Genomic DNA, 20,004 nt, shown 5'->3' with positions numbered 1-20,004 from the left:
AAAATCACCCCCTCCCCCCCAGCCACCAAGAGGGAAACTGAGGGCAGAGGTGAGCAGGCCTCGACTTCCCCACGCACGATCCCAGCCCCTTTATTAAAGATTTTTATTTGGTTTTTAACTTTTTCTTTAAAAAGTACTGGAGCAAACTAAAAGGGGAGGGGGGCCAGTCAGCCTTGGGGGGGGGCCCCATCACGTGGACAGCACCCCGCTCTTCTCCCCCTTGACCTTGAGGAACTCAGCCATGCTGGAAAAGTACTTCTGGTTCGCCTCAGCCACCTTCTTCTCGGCTGCCTGCGGGTTCACGATCTCCAGGCCCTGCGGAGGGGGCAGGAGGGGTGCTCAGCTCCCCCAACACACTGCAGAGGGGCAGCCCCCCCACCTTGCCCTCCCCCAGACCCATAACCCCCCCATACACAGAGAGGGGGAGGCAGATGCCCCCCCCCCCCCAGCCAGGCTTCAGCCCCACTGCTGACACCCTACCTGCAGGGGTGTGAAGGCCACACTGGACGCTGTCCCTGAGGACCGGTCTCGAATGGTGGACTTGCCACCATAGACCACACTCTGTTTCTGCAGGGTCCGCTACGAGAACAAGAGAATGCATTGGAACCTGAGAACCCCACCCCCAGCTGGAGCCAGATGGCTTGTCCCTGCCCACAGCCGCCCGCCCCTGGCACCTGCAGAGTCTTGGAGATCCGGGCCTTGGTGGCCTCATTGACTTGGGTCTGGCGCACACGCCCGCTGCCTGACTTGCCCAGATGGCCCAGGCTGAAGCCCAAGTCCTCCTGGTAAGCATCTTCCTCAATCTAAGGAGACAGAAGGGATGGTGAGCGCCCAGCCACAAGAGGGGTCTGAAGCCTGGGGCTGGGCAAGGACTCACCTCTCCGAAGCTCATGCGGTTGGCCTGTTTGCGGATTTCCGTCAGCCCCAGACGCTCCTTCATCTTCCGGTACCTGGGAAGGGGCACAAAGGATGGGACGGTGAAGGGAGGGAGATCCAGGTACTGAGCAAGTGCTCACGCAGCGAGCCGGCCCTGGGGTCCTCACCTGCGGCCCCCTCGTTTCTTCCTCTGCCCATCCAGGGGAGCGGGCAGCGGTTTCACCTGCTTCACTGGTGGGGGCTCCTGCCACTTGTCAAATTTCCGCTCGATCTCATCCTTGAGGTCATAGCCCACCTGGGGAAAGGGGTATGAGGGTGAAGTGGGAGACCTGTGGGCCTTGGGAAGGTTGTGGGGTACCCCCAGAGCTCCTGGAGGGGTTCTCACCAGGGCCCCAGGCCACACAGGGGGGCAGACAGGGACCAGCCTGGCCTCGGCTTCTCATTGTATAACATGTCACCCACCAGGAACTCACAGGCCACAGGGAGAGGCACGGACAGGATGCCCCTGGTGTCAGCCTGGCCCACAGCAGAGGGGGAACAGAAGCAGATCCTCCCAGCCCACGTACCTTCCCTTTAGGACTCTCATGGAAACTGTCCACACGTGCAGCCAGGGTGCACTTGGCAGCCACCAGGCGAGCTGCCTTCCGACGTAGATCCTGAGATGAGCAGGACACAAGCGTCACAGGGCACGGTGACTCTCACCACCCCTCCCCCCTCCCCCTTCCAGAGTAGGTGTGCTGAACCCTGGTCTGGGAGCTGGCCCATGGGGCTCTTCACTTGAACCCTGTCTTGCACACTGCTGGGCTTCCCTGGGGACTCTTAGAATTGGATTTTGATGCATTCCCTGCGTTTCGGCAGACTGACCACCCAGGGCCCAGGTCAGCTGAGCCCCCAGCCCTGAAAAACCCCAGAACTGCAGAATGTCCAAGTCCGACCAACCTCCTGGCCTCCCTGTACAGAGAGAATGGGCTGGTCCCAGAGCACCCAGGCCTGCCTGAGCAGGGGTGCGTGGAGGAGAGAGGCAGCAGGCTGGCCAAGGGCGTCACCTCAACCCGCTGTGCCTCTGTCCATCCACAAAACAGCCACTGCCTCACAGGATCATCTAGGCTGTGGTGCAAATGCACACAAGCGTGCCCATGTGCACAGTGCCACGTGTGCAGGATGTGTGCTCACACGTGTGTGTGTGACGTGCTGCACAGCACCCACTCACACAGGCACACACAGGCGATGGGGTGTGCATGACACGTACACGAGCATGCACACAGACATACTTGTACAACACATGCTCACTTGTGCTGTGACACTCACATACAAACACGTGTACGGCCATGGACGAAGGGGCACACACACACACACACACACACACACACACATAGCCTTGCACTCAAGACAGAGGAGGGGGCGGCTAGGTGGTGCAGTGGATAGAGCACCAGCCCTGGAGTCAGAAGGACCTGAGTTCAAATCTGGCCTGCTTGACATTTACTAGCTGTGTGACCCTGGGCAAGTCACTTAACCCCAATTGCCTCACCAAAAAAAAAAGACAGAGGAGGAAGGCTCACCGGGGGCAGCGACTGCACAATGTCGCTGTGGTAGATGTAACCCGTGTGCGGGAGCACAGAGGTGGATGAGAAGCCCGACAGGGTCTTGCGCTGGGCCCCAAGCAGCATGATGTTGCAGGCCGGCATCTTGGAGAGGTTGGTCAGGCCGCCAGCCACCCCTGGGCCAAGAAGGCTGTCAGGGGAGGCGGGACCTGCCCTGGCATTTCCCTACACTCCTGGCCCCTGGGTCTTACCCCAGCCTTCTCTCCCGCAGGCCCTGGACCCCAGGCCTCCCTGCACAGATGGGCACCACCCCCCCCCATCCCCGCCAGGTCCCCAGGCCTTACCCATGATCTTGGCAGCAGCCGAGGCACCGATGATGAGGGAGAGGTTGGGAGCGATGAAAGACATGCGGGACTCCACGTACTCATAGATGCGGTGCTTTGAGGCGTTCAGCTCCAGGGCCATGTCGCAGGCCTCTTCCAGACGCTCCAGCTCCTCCTCAGACAGCTGCTGCCTGGAGAATTGGGCGTCAGGCCTCCCACTCTGCCCCCACCCAGGAGCCCCGGCTGAGCCCCACACACAAGGCCCTGACCCTGACCCTGACTATGGCGTGTTAGCTGTGGGGCCACAAGCAGGCGGTGGCCTGGGAGAGCCTCCCCTGCCAAGCCTCTGGGGATGCCAGTGATAGGGCAGATGAGGCCAGGTGGAAACGTGGGCATCAATCATTCTCCTTCCCTCCCAGTGATCATCCTCTGACTACACTTAAAGAGACCAAGGCACAGAGCCTGGGATGGCGAGAGTGGCCCCCACATACCCTTGAGTGGTTGAGGCTGTCACGCTAACCACCATGATGGTAGCATTGGTCAAGATCTGTTGCAAGGTCTCATTGTTCTTACACTTGTCCAGGCTGTTTCCAAGTTCCTGAGGGGCAAAGAAGGGGGGACTTGGAGGGGCCTGGGACAGGCAGATCCGTCCGGGCCGGCCCACAGGGTGCCAGCCCCTCCTGATGCCCTCTCAGACAAAAGTCTTGCAAAGAGACTCCACTCCAGCCTCATCACTGCCCCCTGCCCCCACTTAGGAAAAACCTGTGTCTCCCCACTTCCCCCTCCCTCAGACATGGCCATGTTCCCTCCTCCCCTCACATGCACATTTGAATGCACACACACCCTGGGAAGTGCAGAGGTGGGGGTGCTGCCTGGCCTACTCACCTTGACCGTCCGGATATAATCCAAAGCATTTGGGACAAGAGACTCAAGTTCTGGGAAGCGCTTTGAATATTTGTCCCGGATAAACTTGTGAATGATATCTTCAGAGAGAGAAGATGGCAGTCGGTGGGGGCCTTCCCAGCCCCCTGCTGGGAGCCTGCCACCCCCCCAGCTGCTCCTTCCCTCCCTCCCTCCCTCCCTTGCTCACTCACTCACTCAGCTCATTCTCGATCTCTACTGTCAGGTTGTTGGCATCCACGATGACCCGGTACTCAGGGGCTGCCTCCACTGGCCCTGTCACTGTGGAGAGAGACCAGGGCAGCTGACATCCTGCTGGCCAGGCCCACCCAGGACAGAGGGGAGGCATGAGCAGGGACTCTCTTACTCAGGAAATGAAATGTCCAACTCGTAGGGACTGATGCGGAGTGAGGGAGGACCAGGAGAAAAGGTACGAAAACCACAAACCTGGAAAGACCTGGGGTTTCTGATCAATGGAGTGACCAGCCACCACCCCGACCACCCCCTGCCCCTCGGCCAAGGGGACGGATTCAGGCTGGGACACTTTCTGGACACAGCCAGCACGGGAACTGGCTTTCTTTTTTGCCCCTGCCCCTGCTGGAGAGGTGGGGAAATGGGAGGCACCCTAAGTGAGAAAGAGAAGGCCTCCCTCCTCTGTGAAGTGAGGGGCTTGGCCCAGATGCTTCCAGCTAGAGACGTGTGCTCTCAGTGTTCTGGCGCTGGGTGGGAGGAGGGGGGGAGAATCTGGGAGCTAGACCCCAGATTTTGGCTTCCCCAGAGGCCCCCAGAGCCTAAAGCCCTCATTTTACAGGACAGCCACATGAGCCCCAAAAGGAGAAGTGGCTTGTCCAAGGCCACCCAGGGAATACGTGCTGCAAGCAGAATTTGAACCCAGGTCCTAGCACTCCAAGTCCTTTTCCTCTGGGCTCTGAGACCTTGCAAGCCAGATAACCCAAAGGGCAGGATGGTGCCAGAGCCGCAGGTACCTTCAGAAGCCTTGGCCTGTTTGCTGACGTATTCCTCAATCTTCACCATGATCTCGGCAAACTAAGAGGGCAGAAGGCTCAGGTCAAAGCCACAGGCCCGGGCCCCGGGTCCCATGCCCCTCTCCTGCCCCCCCCACCCCCAGGTGCCTGCCTTCCTTCCCCACTCACCATCTTGCTGTCCCATAGCTTGGCAATGCTCTTTACCGAGTCCCCAGAGAGATCCAGCTGCATCTCCTCCTGGACATCTTCAATGGGGGGCTCCTCCTCCTCTTCCCCGAAGCTCCCCCCCTCTTCCTCCTCCGCTGCCTCCTCTAGATCAGCCAAGAGCTCATCTGCGAGCGACATTCTGGGCCCCCCCCCCCCCCCCGTCAGTCAGAGAGTCCCTGAGGTCACCATTTTATAAAAGCGGAGCTGGAAGCTCTGATAACCAAGGGGACTTGGCCAGCCCCACAGGCAGCGAGCAGCTGAGCCAATAGTCAGAGACCGTGCTCACACCCCATGGAAAGGAGACGGAAATGGAGAAAGGGCAGACCCTGGCAGGGGACGGGCTGTCGGATGAGGGACAGAACAGCAACAGAGCTGAGGGAAGCCACCATGAGTGTGTAGGCACTGGGGGGAAGGAAGGGAGTGGTGGAAGCAGATGGAATCTGGGATCTGGAAACACAACAAAGACGAGCATGGAAGAAGTGGAGAGAGCAGAATCAAATCACTTCAGAGCTGGAAGGAGCCTGGAGCTGAGGTGCAGCAGCCTCCTTTTTACAGGGACCAAGAGGAAGAGGAAGAGCCAGCACTCAGCCCCGCCCCCCCCCAGCTCCCCTGCCACAGAGAGTCTGAACACAGGGCCTGGCACAACATTGAGACCAGTGCCAAAACAGATGGAGATGGGTCAGTACTGAAGTTGGGCAAAGGGATACCCCAAAAGACAAACCGAGATTCATACATAAGAGGCAGAGATAAAGGTGCAAAGATAAGCACAGAGAAAGAGAAAAATGTTTGAAGTCTTTGCCAACTCAAGGGCAGGGGGGACATTCCACAGGCAGGGAAAGATACAGATCCTGGGGCAAAGACATGAAAACATGGAGAGAGAAAGCAGTGGGTTGACAGGCAGAGAGATGTCTATCCGGGAAAACGAGGAGACTAAAAGATAGACAGGCATGGCTGGCAAATGTGGAAGGAGGTCAAGGGGAATGTGAAGGCAGAAGGAAAGACAGGCAGAGCACACGGGGCCAGTGGGGTACTTGTCCCACAGGTAGGAACAGATGAGGGAGCAAAGGGATAGAGAAACAGGGAAACAGACAGACCTGCCCAGAGACAGCTGAGGACACCACAGGAGTGGGCCTTGAAGGCCACCTATTGCCATCTGGAGCAGCTACACCCTGCTGGCCTGGAGCCACCATCAGAGTGAATGACAATCAGGTAGCCAGGCTCCAAATGGCCTTCACCATCTCAGAATAAGGCCCAAGAACTGGGTGCTCCTGAGTGTGTTCTGAGCTTCAGTTCAGCCAGGCCCCTAGAGACCTCATCACAAAGCCCAATGTACAACCAAGCTCCCTGGTCCCTGGAGAGAAAGCGGGCTGGAGAGGCTCCCTGGCATCCCAGGACCTTGGACAGCAGCATGTGCAGAGTTTCCTCCTCCCTTCCCTGGCTGAAGGCTCTCTCACACTGGCTGTTTTGTCTGTGGCCCACGGCCTACAGCCCTTCTTTCATCCTTGCCCACCTCACACTGACTTACTGAGCAGAAGGAGCAAGAGGGAGGGACCCTCCTTGCTCCTCACTGCCACTTCCAGGCCCTTCCCCCGCTGCCCCCACTCAGTAGCCCCTCTCCTTGAGGGTGGCTCTCTCTCAGGCTGCTCTCATCTACCTACCAGCCCCCAGGTCACTTCCTCCTCTGAAGGCTCCCAAGCCAACTCATGCCCTCACACCCCAAGACTACTGTGCATGTTCATGGAGGCGCTGAAACATCCTTAATCCTCACATCTCCCTAGACCCATCTCCACCTCAGGCACCAATGACAGCCAAAATCCCATCATCTGCCATCACTGGTCTCATCTCCTTGATTCCCAACTCGAGCTCCTCTCCCTCAGGGCCCTGCTCTGATCCTCCCATCTCTCCCTCTGCCTTACTCGTCCACGATATTTCCTCCTCTTCTCCCTATCCACGTGGGGAGTCATACCCTTCCCTGTGGGTGCTCTGTCCAGCAGAATATAAATATTGATCACTTACACTGGGCAAGGTATCTTGGGGTTTAGGGGTGAGATTGTTTTTTTTCTTTCTCCCCTAGTTATGTATTCTATCATTGTTTGGTTTTGGTTTTGTTTTCCAAAAAACTAGGACACTAGTCTCTTTTAGTTTTCACTTATGATTTCTTGAAACAGAGCTCTGGAAAACCAGGCTTTGTTAAAGCCCACTGGGATTCAATGGAGCTACTTGACTATGCCTTAAACCCAGATCACTCTGGCTCTCACTGGTTGGCCAATCATAGGTTCCAGCCCAAGCCTCCCTTATTCAATGTTTGGATTTTGATGGCTCAGAGTGAGTATAAATAGCAATGGGTTCTGTTCTTGCCAGAAACCCTGAGGGTCTTCCCCTCCCAGACTGAATTTTTGGGTTTTTTGAGTAGGCAAACTAAGGCGTCTTTTTGCCTCATTTCCTTCCTAGCCTTAAATCACTGAATGGGTGTTACCTCAAACAAACTGAGACCTGAAAAACACCTTAGCATCAAAAGGCCAAGGTCTCCCAGGGAATTGAGGGCCATCTCCAGTTGTCCTGATCTATATCTGGCCACTGGACCCAGATGGCTCCAGAGTAGAGAGTGAGGCTGGTGACTTTTCACAGCCCTGCCTCACTTCAATCCAATTCACTCCCAAGTCAAGACATCACCCTCCTGATGTCATTGGTCCTCTTCAAGAATGAAGGAGAACAGAGGCAGCTAGATGGCGCAGTGGATAGAGCACCGGCCCTGGATTCAGGAGGACCTGAGTTCAAATCCGACCTCAGACACTTAACACTTACTGTGTGACCCTGGGCAAGTCACTTAACCCCAATTGCCCTGCCAAAAAAACAAAAACAACAGCAACAACAACAACAAAAACTAAAAAACAAAAAAAAAGAATGAAGGCGAGCAGCCAGGACCCTACATCCACAAGGCCAACTACCCAATGTGCTCTGTCCTTGAGTGCTTCCCCTCACTCACACCAGGCCAGACCTCAGCCCTTTAGTACCACAATCATCTGCTTCCTCTGCTCTCACTCATCACCACAGGAGGAAGTAGCACTCGAGTGTCCACAGGCTGACCCTCTCTCACATTCCCCATAGCGGCTGTTCCAAAGCATGTTCTTGCTCAAGGCTTCTGCACCAAGTAGTCCCAAGGCTGTTTTGGGCCTTTCTCAACATTCTGGATCTCTTGGCATTCTATTCTCTCTGGCTCCCTCCTGAGATATCATCCCAAGGCACCTGCCAGGCATCTCCAACTAGATCTCAAAGTGCCCACTCAATATATCCAAAACAAAACTGATTAACTTTCCCCTTAAGTCCATCCCTTCTAGGAATTTCAATTCAAAAGGCTCTAGACCGTTGAGTGGCAATGGTGGATAGCCCTCTAGACCTGGGAGTCAAGACTCACACTTAGTTGTATGGCCCTGGGCAAGTCACAAGTGAGCCTCAAGTTTCCTCATCTGTAAAATAGTGGTGATAACATCTACCTCAAAGGGATGTTGTGAGGACCAGATTAGAGTGCTGTGGAAACCTTAGTGTTATATGTTAGCCATGATCACTGATTGTTCACAAAGTGCCTCCCGGGAAGCCTCCACATCAATCCAGCCAAACTGGTATCTGTGCTTGAACCCTGTACAAAACCCTGCCCCCCATCTCTGGGACCCTGCACAGGCTGCACCCCCCCGCCCGGAATCCTGTCCCTTTTCACAAAACCCCCAGCTTCCTTCAAAGAACCACCGGGCCAGGTGGAGGGAGGAGGGCCTGGGTCAGATGACCCAGATGTGACCCTGGCCACCCCCCTGCTCCCTGTGTCACCCTGGGCCTGCTGCTCCTCCTCTAAACTCCCCACTGTGTCGAGGTCCTTGCAGCCCCCCACGGCTACCACACCAGACCCTCCTCTCTCTCCCACCCCCCCCCCCGTCCCGAGCTGTGGCCAAGGCTTCTCCCCAGTCCACCCCTTCTCTGGTGCCCAGAGCGATAGCCTGCTGGAGGGAGGGGGGGAAATCTGCCGGCCTCGGTGCCCTCCCCCATCCTGGCTTCCCCTCTCCACCCTGCTCCAGGGCTGCAGGCGCTCCCTGCGCCGCCAGGACGAGGTACAGAGCCCCCCAATCCTGGCCCTGAGACCGTGCCCCAGGAGGCTGCTGGAACTGGGCACACCTCGACTGTCCACCTCCCGCCTCCGTGCATTTGCTCAAGACCCCCTCCCCCGCCGCCGCCCGCGGGCAGCCGGCCCGGATTTGCTCCCGCGCTAGGAGCGCCCTGCGAATCATTTCTCATTTACTTAAATGTGAACACGTCGAGTCCTCACAGAGCGTAAAGCTCCCAGAGGGGAGGGGACCTAGGCCCCCCCAAGACCCCCAGGCCTCCAACTGCCGCTTACCTGCTGCCTCCTCACAAGCCGGTGCAGGATCTCTAGAGAAAACGTCGAGGGAAAGTGACGCGACGCCTAGCCGGCTCCTCCTCGTGCATGCTCCACGCCTTCAAGAGGGGGCGGGGAGAGACGGCGCACGATTGTGACGACACCAGGAAGCGCTGATTGGCTCCCCGGAAGAACCAATAAAAATCGGCGGCGGCGGCACCGAGACGTGGGGTCCGAATCCAGCCGAGGGACAGCCGCCGGGTGCTTCGGCCCCTCTGCAGGCCGGGTAAGTTGGAAGTCCTGGATGTCGGAGTCGCTGAGAGGGATGACAGCCTGGAACCCTTGGCCCCTAGCTCGTTGGATCCCCGCAGGCAGGCCAGGAACTCAGAGTCTTGGACCTTGGGGCAAAGCCGGGCAGAAGAGAACTGCAATTCCCAGGAGAAGTCTGGGCAGAGGCCTGGGCTGTGCAAGGGCCGGCTGCCCCAGAGCCTACTGGGAGTTGTAGTGTGCAGAGCCACTCCAGCCAAGACTGTGGCTGTAGGTGTGGGACAGAAGTGGGTTGCTCCGGGGTCCCCAGAAAAGCGGAAGGGAACGCCGGGGATAGGGGCGCTGGGGTCCAGAGGAGGGGGACGGAAGACCGTGGAGGGGGCGCTGAGATCCCCAAAGTAGGAGGAGGAGAGGGCGGGAGAGGGAGCATCGTGGCCCCTAGTGGAGGGGGACTGAAGGCCGGGAGAGGTGCCGTAGGGGTCGCGAGGAGAGGAAGGGGATGCTGGGGGAGGGAGCACCGGGGCTCCCAGAGTAAGGGGACGGAAAGCCCCGGAGAGAGACTGACGGGGTCGCCAGGGGGAAGAAAATCCAGGAAGGGGATGGCGGAGTCCCTGAAATCAAGGCCCCCTAACCCTTTGCTCCCCCGGCAGCGCCATGGCTGGCGTGGGCTTCGAGGAGTTCTCGGCGCCGCCGGGCTCGGAGCTGGCGCTGCCTCCGCTCTTCGGCGGCCACATCTTGGAGTCGGAGCTGGAGACCGAGGTGGAGTTCGTCGGGGGAGCCCTGGGCGGACCGGGGCTCCGTGAGCGAGAGGAGGAGGAGGAGGCGGCCCGGGGCCGACGGCGCCGCCAGCGAGAGCTGAGTCGCCGCAAGTACCAAGCGCTGGGCCGGCGCTGCCGGGAGATCGAACAGGTGTGGCCCCCGCCTGCCTCCCGCACCCCCTGCAGGCCCTTTCGCTTCCATTCCTGGGAGGCACAAATAGGAGATTGGTCACACATGGTCAGGATCCTCAGAGGTGACCACCGGCCAAGCCGTCAGCCACCCCGTAACAAGTCATCCAGCTGTAGCTTAGTCCTCCAGGGAGGCCCTTCCAGATTATGTCAGGGGTCCTCCCAGAGCTCTGATCCTCATCTATAATCAGATGATAGAGGTCCTCTTGTTTGCCTTCAAACCCCAAGCTCAAACGTGCCCCAACCCTTCACAGCTCTACCTGAACTGACATCTGCCATGTCTCTCCCATCCTGTAGGTGATGATTAAACCCAACTTTAAAGACTTCACACTTAGCACAGAGCTTCTTAAACTGTGGGTCACATAACTGAATGGGGGGGGGCAGGAAACCTTGGGCAACAGTAAAAAGGTCCATATACCTCCTTTATATACCTATATACCGAGGTTGAGTAAAACTTTCTTGGTCAAGAGTGGGAAAAGGTTAAGATGACTAGCCTGCCTCCACAGATCCTGTGTCTCTAAGGGTAATTCCTTTAGAATTGTGTGACTTCGGGGCAGCTGGGTGGCACAGTGGATAGAGCACCGGCCCTGGAGTCAGGAGTACCTGAGTTCAAATCCAGCCTCAGACACTTAACACTTACTAGCTGTGTGACCCTGGACAAGTCACTTAACCCCAATTGCCTCACTTAAAAAAAAAAAATTGTGTGACTGCCCAGGTCCCTGGCCCCAAGCCTTACACCATACAACATGGTCAGATCCAACACTCTCCACTACTATGACCAATTACTTCCCTAGGTCTATTTCCTCTTTGTAAAAGATCACAGACTAAAGGACTAAAACACAAGGCTCTTGGAACCTATTTTCTGGGCCTAAAATGTTATAAATGGTAATGGGATGGCCCTGGGAAGGGGTTGTCCGGGGAATCATCCCTCATCTGATCTTTTTGTCCCCCTCAGGTGAATGAGAGAGTCTTGAACAGACTTCACCAGGTACAGAGAATCACAAGAAGACTCAGGCAAGAGCGAAGGTGAGATTGAAAATAAATTGGTTGGGGGAGGAGGGAGAGAGGAATCTAATCTGCCGGAAGTGAGGAGAAAGCCTGGACCCCTTAGAAAGTCTCCCTTTCACCTTTGGGGTGGAAGCAGGGTAAAAGGAAATTCTAAGCTTGTGTCAGGAATGCTCTCTCTCTCTCTCTCTCTCTCTCTCTCTCTCTCTCTCTCTCTCTCTCTCTCTCTCTCTCTCTCTCTCACTGTGGTAAGCACGGAGATAAAGGCAAAAATTCATTGCCCTCAAGGAGGGCACGTTCGCTGAGTAGGTGGAACTTCATCTGAGGAGAAGGCAGCTGGGGGACTGGGGACAACATGGCCCAGATTCTACGACTGGCTGGAGACTGGGCAATTACTCTGGTGATAAAAGCTTCAGAAAGGAGGCTAGGCCACAGGACTGACTATAGGGGACACAGAGGACCCTAAGGTTTCCATCCTCCGAATAGTGGGTCCATGAACATCCAGAGCAGGACTGAGGCTGCAGAAGGGAACTTGGGCAGAGCTCTGTGTCCCCAGAGGTCAGATTGATCCGAATCAGCAGTGAGAGGAGCTGATTTGAAGAAACCCTTAAAAATCAGGGGGCACCAGGACTAGGATCCTGGTTGCTCTGGTCTCTGCATTTCACTAGTGTTCTCTTGTCTTGGCCCCAGGTTTCTTATGCGACTCCTAGATTCCTATGGAGATGACTACCGGAAGAGCCAGTTCACCATTGTCCTGGAGGTGAGGCCTTGGGCTGGGGCCCAAGGGGTAGAGAGGCTATGGTCCTACGAGGGCTGAACACTCACATCTTGCCTTGGTCCTACTCTAGGATGAGGGCAGTCAAGGCCCTGATGCGCCCACCCCAGGAAATGCAGAGAACGAGCCCCCAGAAAAGGAAAGCCTGTCCCCTCCCCCTCGGCGGCCCCCTGAGCCCAGTAGTCCCCCACCTGGGGAAGGCCCCAGCGGAAGAAAAAGACGGAGGGCACCCAGGGATGGACGCCGAGGTGGGGCACTGCTAACTCCAGAGCTAGGCCCGGGCCAGGTAAACACATAAAGATGGGAGGAGGGGGGCAAAATGGGTGTTCATAGAATCCAGCCTCACCCTCTTTCTCCTCCCTCAGATCAAAGTGGAGGATGACTTTGGCTTTGAGCCAGATGAGGCCCTCACCACAGGATGGGCAGCTCGAACCCCAGACAAACTGCTTTCCTACCCCACTTTGGCCAGCCCTCCCTTTGATATAACTCCCCAATAAAGCTTTGCCTCCCCTCTACTGCCTCACAAGCAGCCCCGGCTGAGACTCACAGGATGGGATAAGACAAGGACATTTATTTGGGGGGAAAGGGGAAAACAGATGGAAGATTCACAGATTCTTCAACCACTGGAGGGAAGGACCCTGAGGATCCTGAGGGTGGCTGGGGATGTCAGGCATGTTGCCATCATCTCGAACAGGAACTAGAAGTAAGAAAGAAAGAAAAAGATTCACTTATCTGTTCCCATTCCCTGTCCCCCTTTTCCCCCCATGCTCGGGCCCATTTTCTGGACCAGACTCACCAGGGTAGTTGTAAGGTGTAGCTTGGTTGATCATGGTTGCATACTTCGTATAGGGGCTTAACGAAGGTAAGAGTAGAGCTGTAGGGGAGACAGGTAGAATCAGGGTCTGTGGTCCTAACCCTTAAGAAGTTAGGTTCAAAAATACGAAAACAAACCTGAAGTAGTCCCTGCCCTCAAGTATACCTTCTAGCTACCTGGAGACCGGAGAGGCACCCCCATCTCCAGATATAGAAGATGGGGGTGTGGCTCTGGGGCGATGCAGCAATTGGGCTTGGGGTGGGGGCGTTCCAGGCCAGGGCCAGGGGGGGAGGGAGGTGCATTCCAGGCCTGGGGCAGAGGGATAAAGGCAGGAGGCCGGTTGAGGTTACAAAGGTGCCCCTGAGCCTCTTACATACCAACCTCGGAGGGGTCCAGGGAGCTGAGATCAATCACCACCACCACCCCCCGGGAGGAGCCTGTGACCTTGACCCCTGGGGACCCTCTCTAAGCCAGGGCGCTGCCTTTGACCTTGACCCCGGCCCTTCCCAAGCCCGGGGGCCCGGGACTCACCCATAGTTCCGATGGCGAAGGACACCGTCAGCACTGGCTCCTTGGACCAGGTCTCCTTCAGGAACCGGCCTAGTCCTTGAGGGCAAAATCGGGACAAGACCACGTTGACCTTTGAACTCTGCCCCGGCTAGATTTCATCCCTCCACGACCCCTGACCCCTGCATACGTGATCTTGACCCCAACCACCTTACAGTGGCGGTCACACACCCCACGCGCCGCGCGCGCGAAACTTCTGACTCCTGCCCTCCCCGGTGACTGCGGCCCCCACCTCCTGCTCTGGGGTTGTGCGTGCCGCCCCACCCCCTTCCCCCCGTGCGGACCCCAAACCCCTCCAGGCCACTGACAACCGCACTCACTGCCCGCCATGTTGGCCGCTTTCCCCGTCACCGCAAGGGCAGCTGGGATTTGTGGCAGTAGGAGCCAAGGCGCATGCGTATCTGCCTGACCGGCACCCGTCTGTAGTGCGCATGTACGCACCAGATTTGTACTGAGCCCTCAGCTGGACCAAAAGGTACCGGCGTTTTGGGAATGAGTGGGCGTGGCCCAGACGGTACGGACTCTGCCCTCTTTCCGTCGCAGATCCAAAGAGAGCATGCGCACCTTAGTCCCCGTCTGGCCCTCGGTGCCGCTTTTGCAGGAACCTCCATGCATTTGGAGCTGATGCCGCTCGGTCTGGGGGTCAGCCACTCTCCGAGAGCATACGGGGCCCTCCGACCCCGATGTGGGCGTGGTGGCCGAGAAGCGCTCCCTGAAGGAGCCGGGCTCCGAAGCTGGGGCGGAGTTGCAGACAGGCCTAGGGTGATAAGGACAGCCCGCCTTTGCCCACATCTCCGGCCCTTAAAATCCAAAAAGTGGCTCACGTCATCCCCATTTTATTGATGCGGAAACTGAGGCCAGGGAAGGGGTTGCGCGAAATGTCGCAAGAGGCCTCGAGTCCAGAAAGGATGACCCCCCTCCCCTCCTCCATTTTACAAAGGAGGAGAGGCTTCTCTTTCCAAGCTCTTAGCAACGTCCCCGAGTGTCAGGCGGGTGGAATTCGGAGCTCAGAGTTGGAAGGAAGATTCCGGAATTCAAACACCACCACGGCCCACCTCCCGCCCCAGCTTACAAATGAGGGGTGAAAAGACTAGGAGGGGCTTCCCATTGGAGGAAGCGTGCGGCTCTGCACGGCTTTTGGGCCTTGGCCCCCGGGGGGGGGGGGGGGCCTGAAAAAGGCAGCAATGCAATGCCCAAGGCAGACTTCCTCCAAGTCCCAGCTAAATTCCCACCTTCTGACAAGAAGCCTTTCCTGCTCCTCCTCAAGGGTCATTCCCCTGTCGATTCTCTCCAGTTTATCCTGTTGGCACAAAGCTGTTCCCACGTTGTCCCTGATATTACACTAGGTGCTCCTTGAGGGCAGGGCCAGTCTTTGGCCTCTCATTGTACTGTTTTGGCACACAGTACGTGTGTATGGACTGACTGGCTGATGGGCACCCCTATGATTTCCAGTTCTTTACCACTGCATAAGCAGCTCTTATAGATATTTGTCACCATCTGGGTCCTTCTTTGTTATTTGTTCCTGCTTGACAACCCCCTCCCTTTATGAGCCATCCTCCCTCTCTTCCTCCTCACCTCCAACTCAGACTCTGCCCTGGGCCCTGGGTGAGCAATGACCTTCTCTAGCTAGGACCCAGGCCTCTGCCTCGCTTCCTAGCCATCCCAAGCCATGCCAAGTTGTGTCCCCTTCAATTCCCCAACCCTCCCTTTTATCTGCTATCTTCCCCTAATCGAAGGTAAGCATCTTGAAAGCAAGCTCTGTCTCCCTTGTGATCTGAGAGACACCTGGAGTCCATAAGACCCTTTCAGGAGGTCGGCAAGGTCAAAACTATTTTCCTAATAATACCAAGACATTATTTACCTATTAAAATCCTCCTCCCTTTCCAACTGCTTATCTGTGTGAGGCTGGATTTTCTTTATACAAGACATACTGCAGCAGAATGAATGCAGAAGCAGATAGGAGAATCCAGCTGTCTTTTCTGAAGCCAAGCATTAAAGAGTTTTGTACAAATATATAACACAAGGTCACTCCAACCTGGACTTTTTTTTAAATTTAGAAATGATAGTCTTTTTTTTCCCATTTAAAAAGTCAACATGCACTTGACACTTACTAGCTGTGTGACCCTGGGCAAGTCACTTAACCCTCATTGCCCCGCCCCCTAAAAAAGTCAACATGAAATGGATCTATTATTGTTACTTTAGGTGAATAAATATAAATTGTTAAACCTGTTATGGGGAAAATAGGGTAGGGGGTTTGGGATAGGGGTTGGGGTCCTTAGGAATTCCTCTTTAAAGAATTACACCCTCTTGCACACAAATCCAATAGAATAAGATAATAGTTTATTTAGGGGATAGGGAAGGGAAACCAAAAGAGAGATCCTTGGACTTCTTCTCATGGGGAGAAGACATAGCACAGAGGTATGGCTCTGAGATACCAATCTCCTCAAGCAGGAGACAGGCAGGCGCTTTTATAGAGGACTTATGGGGATGATCATCTGACTGTGGGAAGTTCCCTTATTGAGGGAGGACCATCCCCCACTGGTGGTGGCTGGGGGAGTTGGGTGAGGGGTGGCTGCAGATCTCTCAAGCCATCTCTCTGCTCCTCGTGCCACAAAGGCAGCAGCCACACCTAATCTTATCTCCCCAGGGGTTGGGGAGACTGGAATGAAGGATGGTGGTCCTGGAGCTAGCTCAGTCCGATCTGGTTCCACTTATCTCTTTAGGTGTGTCTGTCCTTTGGTTTAGTTTCTCAAGGAGAAAGTTCTTTGATGTACCCCAGAAAACTTCTGGGGTGCTAGACCCATGAGAAACCTGTTGTATAATATTTATTGTATTTATTATATAGAGAGATTTGTTATATTTATAGATATAGATTATTAAACATTTAATTAAAATGTAAAATATATCCATTTATATTTCTAATATGGTCAATGCCAGAGATAAAGCCCATATTAGCCAAGGAAAACTGTTTCATGTCCACAATAGATGTTTAAGAGCATAAAGGGGTGGTGAGATGGAAAGGTTTGAGAGTCACAGGCCTTCAGCCTCACATGAGACCTTATCACCTAGTAAGCGCTTGATGTGTATTCTCTCATTCATTCGTTCATACTCATGGGGCAATAGACACAGGGAGGTTGTGACCTACACAGGATCATGTGTATAGTGTTCCAGACCCCAAGTCCAGCCTTCTGTACCCTGGACCACCCAGCTGCCTCGAGAGAGACTCTGTGGAGGGAGGAGGAACAGACAAGAGGGAGAATCCAGAGAAGCTGTAGGGTCCAGGGTCTAGAGTCAGAAGACCTGAGGGAAGGGGCGGCTAGGTGGCACAGTGGATAAAGCACCGGCCCTGGATTCAGGAGGACCTGAGTTCAAATCCAGCCTCAGACACTTGACACTTACTAGCTACGTGACCCTGGACAAGTCACTTAACCCTCATTGTCCTGAAAAAAACAACAAAACCAAACAAAATAGAAAGGTGCAGAGGGCCCTGGACCAGGAACCACAGGAGGAACCCCGAGGCCAGGGGCAGGAGAATAGAAGGGAAGCTGAGGTAGGGGAGGACTGTGCGGGGGAGGCATCCTGCAGGCCATGGGGGGTTCTGGATGCAGAGACAAGGGGAGGCGGAGCCCAGTGTGAAGCAGGGGTGCCTTCCCCCTCTCTGCCCACCACCCCCAGTCCTGCCCAGACCCCGCTCAGAAAACAGAGTACACTCAAGCTGTGTCTTGACCTTTTATTCCACATCACAAGAGCTGAGCTGGGACACCTGGGTCTCACGCCGGGGCCTCCACAGGCCCCAGTTGCTTCCTCCTATTCCACCACTTGAACAGGGCCTTGGCCACTAGTCTTCCAAGGAACAACAGACTGAGCCCCGCCAGGCTCAGCTGGGTCAGGCTTAAGAGGACGGAGCTGTTTGCTGCGGAAACACCAGGTCAAGAACTCAAGCACCCATCTCCTCATCTCGCAGTGGAGGGGGGAGGATCAGGGAGTTCCAAAAGCCCAGGCCTCTCACTGCCTTCTGCCAGAGGCCGGAAGGGGCGAGGCCAAGGCTCCACCTCTAGCCAGCAGGGGCAGCATGCTTCCAAACCCCCATACCCGTTTTTTTTTTCTGTTTTTTTTTCCCTTTTTTTTTTGGTGGGCAATGGGGGTTAAGTGACTTGCCCAGGGTCACACAGCTACTAAGTGGCAAGTGTCTGAGGCCGGATTTGAACTCAGGTCCTGCTGAATCCAGGGTCAGTGCTTTATCCACTGAGCCACCTAGCTGCCCCCCCACACCCATTTTAAAGCTAGGAAGTTTAGAACCCCATTCTCGGACCCAACGTCCCAGTGCTCCGAAGCCCAGGGGCCCCTGCTGGAGGCCTCAGGCGGCTGATGAGCTCTTTGAGGGGCAGGAAGGTGGCTCTCACCTGTCACCTCCAGGCTCAGCGCTTTGCTGGGATAGGACCAGAGGTACGGGTGCAGGGTGGAGTAGGCGTAGCAATGGTAAGTACCCTCGTAGACCTTGGTGGCCGCCGGGATTCTGAAGCGCATCAGGGAGCTATTGCTGCGCCTGCGCAGGTAGGCGCTCCGCTCCCTGGCCACCGCAAACCCGCGGAAATCCAGGTGGGAGCGGCACAGCAGGGTCAGGCTCTGGCCTTCCTGCATCACCTCTCGGGGCTCTGCCCAGAAGTAGGGGCGGGGGTACAGTCCTGCAAGAAAGAGCGGCCGGCCTGAGCTGGTGCCCGCAGCACCGCCACCCGTGGGAGCCGGGGCCGGCCTGGGGAGAGCGGGGCGGCTCACCGGTCACCACCAGCTCCACCGGGAGGCTGGGCTTGGACCAGAGCCCGTCGCGGAGGAAGCGGCAGGTGTACAGTCCGGCGGACGCGGCCGAGACGTCCTCCAGGAGAAAGTTGGCCTGATTGCGGAGGAAGAGGTCGTTAGTGCTCCTCTCCTCCAGGATCAGGGGCTGCCCCTCCTTCTGCAGCCGGTACAGCTCAGCCTGGACCGGGGCTGAGCAGCTCAGGAACACCTGCCACCCTCTCTGCACCAGCGCGGAGGGCTCAATCACAAGGTCCGGCCTGCTGGACACTGTGGGAAGAGAAGCAGAGCCGGGAGCTCCGAGGGAGCCCCCAGCCTGGCTGGGGGCTGAGGGAGAGCCCCCCCCCCCCGCAGGGCCCCTCCCCCTTGCCCAGCCCCTCCCCAGGGAGGAAGAGGACGCTGGGGGCTGGGAAAGAGCGCCCCCCCGCAGGGCCCCTCCCCCCCCAGCCCAGCCCCTCCCCAGGGAGGAAGAGGACGCTGGGGGCTGGGAAAGAGCCCCCCCCCGCAGGGCCCCTCCCCCCAGCCCAGCCCCTCCCCAGGGAGTAGGAGGACGCTGGGGGCTGGGGGAGAGCCCCCCACGCAGGGCCCCTCCCCCCCGGAGGGCCCCTCCCCCCCAGCCTTCCCCTCACCGGAGGGGAAGGGACCGAGAGCCGCTGGTGCTGAGTGGTCACTGTCTCGTACCATCCAGCTCTGGGCCAGACGCAGCCCTGCGGGAGAGACCCCACGAGAGTCAGTCACCCGCCTCCACACCCTCATCCACGCACCCCTGCGCCCCCCACCAGCTCTCCTCCCTGGGGCCAGTGCCCTGCTATAGCAGAAAGGGAAACGTGGTTCCAGAGCGTATGTGACCACGTGGCCGAGGTTGCCCAGCAGGCCTCCTAGGACTCACCGAGGCAGAGCAGGATGCAGAGGGAGGGCCCCATGCTGCTAGCCGAGCTGGAACCCCGGGGAGATGGGGAATACATGCGGCCAAGCTAGGTGGGAGGAGCCCTGCCGTTGGCCTCGACTTCCCCCACATGACCTGCCTGATCGCTGCCACAGGCAGCCAACGAGGGGCGCTGTGGCGCAAGGTCCCACTCACGCATCGTTGGTGGAGTTGTGAACGGATCCAACCATTCTGGAGAGTAATTGGGAACCATGCCGGAAGCGGTATCAAACCGTGCATACCCTTTGACCCATCGATACCACTGCTAGACCTGTATCCCAAAGAGACCAAAGAAAGCAGGAAAGGACATACTGAACAAAAATATTGATAGCAGCTGGTATTGCAGAATGCTAGACTGGACTTTAAGGACAAAAACTTCATCCGCACACCTCCCAGAACAGGGCTGGTTGTCCGGTCTCCCAGAGGTTATGTCTCTGGTGAATCAGCACCACGCCAAGGAAGGGAACGGCTCTGCTACCCAGGAGCTCCTCACATCCGTCCCCATATGTCTTTACATCTTCTCCATGTCTCCTTGGAGAGTGTGTTCCCCCCTTGATGGAGGCCAGGGCTGGCAAGTTGGCTTCTTGTAAGAGCCACCAGCCAATGAAACACATCCTTCCAATTCAGTCAGCAATGGTTCTCAAATTTCCTAAATGGAAAAGAAAGTTTAGACACACACTTGTGCTTATATTAACATATTAATACCATGTA

General features: G+C 56.6%; 4 protein-coding genes across 7 annotated transcripts; 1 reads left to right on the top strand and 3 right to left on the bottom strand.

The window, feature by feature from the left end:
- Positions 1–89: 89 nt before the first annotated feature.
- PRPF31 (pre-mRNA processing factor 31) lies at positions 90–9,347 on the bottom strand. The gene is made up of 14 exons (XM_043992639.1): positions 9,221–9,347; positions 4,795–4,972; positions 4,627–4,687; positions 3,839–3,922; positions 3,626–3,723; positions 3,232–3,338; positions 2,762–2,931; positions 2,436–2,593; positions 1,443–1,532; positions 1,044–1,171; positions 878–950; positions 675–803; positions 481–579; positions 90–315 (listed from the first exon to the last, which is right to left on the bottom strand). Exons 2-14 carry the CDS (start codon positions 4,969–4,971, stop codon positions 190–192), a joined length of 1,500 nt encoding a protein of 499 aa, XP_043848574.1. The 5' UTR covers position 4,972; positions 9,221–9,347; the 3' UTR covers positions 90–189.
- On the top strand, positions 9,346–12,706 carry TFPT (TCF3 fusion partner). Of its 3 annotated transcripts, none has more exons than XM_043992649.1 (6): positions 9,346–9,485; positions 10,117–10,375; positions 11,369–11,439; positions 12,109–12,178; positions 12,267–12,479; positions 12,559–12,706. In XM_043992649.1, the coding sequence occupies exons 2-6, from the start codon at positions 10,121–10,123 to the stop codon at positions 12,688–12,690; spliced, it is 741 nt and encodes a 246-aa protein (XP_043848584.1). In that variant the 5' UTR covers positions 9,346–9,485; positions 10,117–10,120; the 3' UTR covers positions 12,691–12,706. The 3 variants fall into 3 exon arrangements, with proteins under 3 accessions (XP_043848584.1, XP_043848585.1, XP_043848586.1); XM_043992650.1 differs by lacking the exon at positions 9,346–9,485 and adding an exon at positions 9,492–9,736; XM_043992651.1 differs by lacking the exon at positions 9,346–9,485 and adding an exon at positions 9,492–9,753.
- Positions 12,707–12,744: 38 nt separating this feature from the next.
- Positions 12,745–13,978, bottom strand: NDUFA3 (NADH:ubiquinone oxidoreductase subunit A3). Of its 2 annotated transcripts, none has more exons than XM_043992656.1 (4): positions 13,895–13,978; positions 13,539–13,613; positions 12,990–13,067; positions 12,745–12,890 (listed from the first exon to the last, which is right to left on the bottom strand). In XM_043992656.1, the coding sequence occupies exons 1-4, from the start codon at positions 13,902–13,904 to the stop codon at positions 12,799–12,801; spliced, it is 255 nt and encodes an 84-aa protein (XP_043848591.1). In that variant the 5' UTR covers positions 13,905–13,978; the 3' UTR covers positions 12,745–12,798. The 2 variants fall into 2 exon arrangements, with proteins under 2 accessions (XP_043848591.1, XP_043848590.1); XM_043992655.1 differs by having other exon boundaries at positions 13,859–13,919.
- Positions 13,979–17,301: 3,323 nt separating this feature from the next.
- Positions 17,302–19,333, bottom strand: LOC122748348 (platelet glycoprotein VI-like). The gene is made up of 5 exons (XM_043994003.1): positions 19,258–19,333; positions 18,998–19,075; positions 18,351–18,695; positions 17,978–18,259; positions 17,302–17,487 (listed from the first exon to the last, which is right to left on the bottom strand). The coding sequence occupies exons 1-5, from the start codon at positions 19,331–19,333 to the stop codon at positions 17,345–17,347; spliced, it is 924 nt and encodes a 307-aa protein (XP_043849938.1). The 3' UTR covers positions 17,302–17,344.
- Between the last annotated feature and the right edge of the window lie 671 nt (positions 19,334–20,004).

This window comes from Dromiciops gliroides, chromosome 3 (genome assembly GCF_019393635.1).
Source record: "Dromiciops gliroides isolate mDroGli1 chromosome 3, mDroGli1.pri, whole genome shotgun sequence".
Lineage (NCBI taxonomy): Eukaryota > Metazoa > Chordata > Mammalia > Microbiotheria > Microbiotheriidae > Dromiciops > Dromiciops gliroides.
Note: the sequence above shows the minus strand (reverse complement) of the source record. Positions and strands in the feature narration are given on the sequence as shown.

Bases quoted from the DNA above. Each gene is read 5' to 3' on its own strand.
- LOC122748348 (XM_043994003.1), bottom strand. From the start codon at position 19,333: ATGTATTCCCCATCTCCCCGGGGTTCCAGCTCGGCTAGCAGCATGGGG. The intron at 19,076-19,257 runs GTGAGTCCTAGG...TCTCTCCCGCAG, and splicing joins CTGCATCCTGCTCTGCCTCG to GGCTGCGTCTGGCCCAGAGC. The intron at 17,488-17,977 runs GTGAGAGCCACC...GTGTTTCCGCAG, and splicing joins GCTGAGCCTGGAGGTGACAG to CAAACAGCTCCGTCCTCTTA.
- PRPF31 (XM_043992639.1), bottom strand. From the start codon at position 4,971: ATGTCGCTCGCAGATGAGCTCTTGGCTGATCTAGAGGAGGCAGCGGAG. The intron at 4,688-4,794 runs GTGAGTGGGGAA...CTGCCCTCTTAG, and splicing joins AGCTATGGGACAGCAAGATG to TTTGCCGAGATCATGGTGAA. The intron at 804-877 runs GTGAGTCCTTGC...CTGTCTCCTTAG, and splicing joins ACCGCATGAGCTTCGGAGAG to ATTGAGGAAGATGCTTACCA.
- TFPT (XM_043992649.1), top strand. From the start codon at position 10,121: ATGGCTGGCGTGGGCTTCGAGGAGTTCTCGGCGCCGCCGGGCTCGGAG. The intron at 10,376-11,368 runs GTGTGGCCCCCG...TGTCCCCCTCAG, and splicing joins GCTGCCGGGAGATCGAACAG to GTGAATGAGAGAGTCTTGAA. The intron at 12,179-12,266 runs GTGAGGCCTTGG...GTCCTACTCTAG, and splicing joins AGTTCACCATTGTCCTGGAG to GATGAGGGCAGTCAAGGCCC.
- NDUFA3 (XM_043992655.1), bottom strand. From the start codon at position 13,904: ATGGCGGGCAGTGAGTGCGGTTGTCAGTGGCCTGGAGGGGTTTGGG. The intron at 13,614-13,858 runs GTCCGCACGGGG...TTTGCCCTCAAG, and splicing joins GTGGCCTGGAGGGGTTTGGG to GACTAGGCCGGTTCCTGAAG. The intron at 12,891-12,989 runs GTGAGTCTGGTC...TCTTACTTCTAG, and splicing joins TACACCTTACAACTACCCTG to TTCCTGTTCGAGATGATGGC.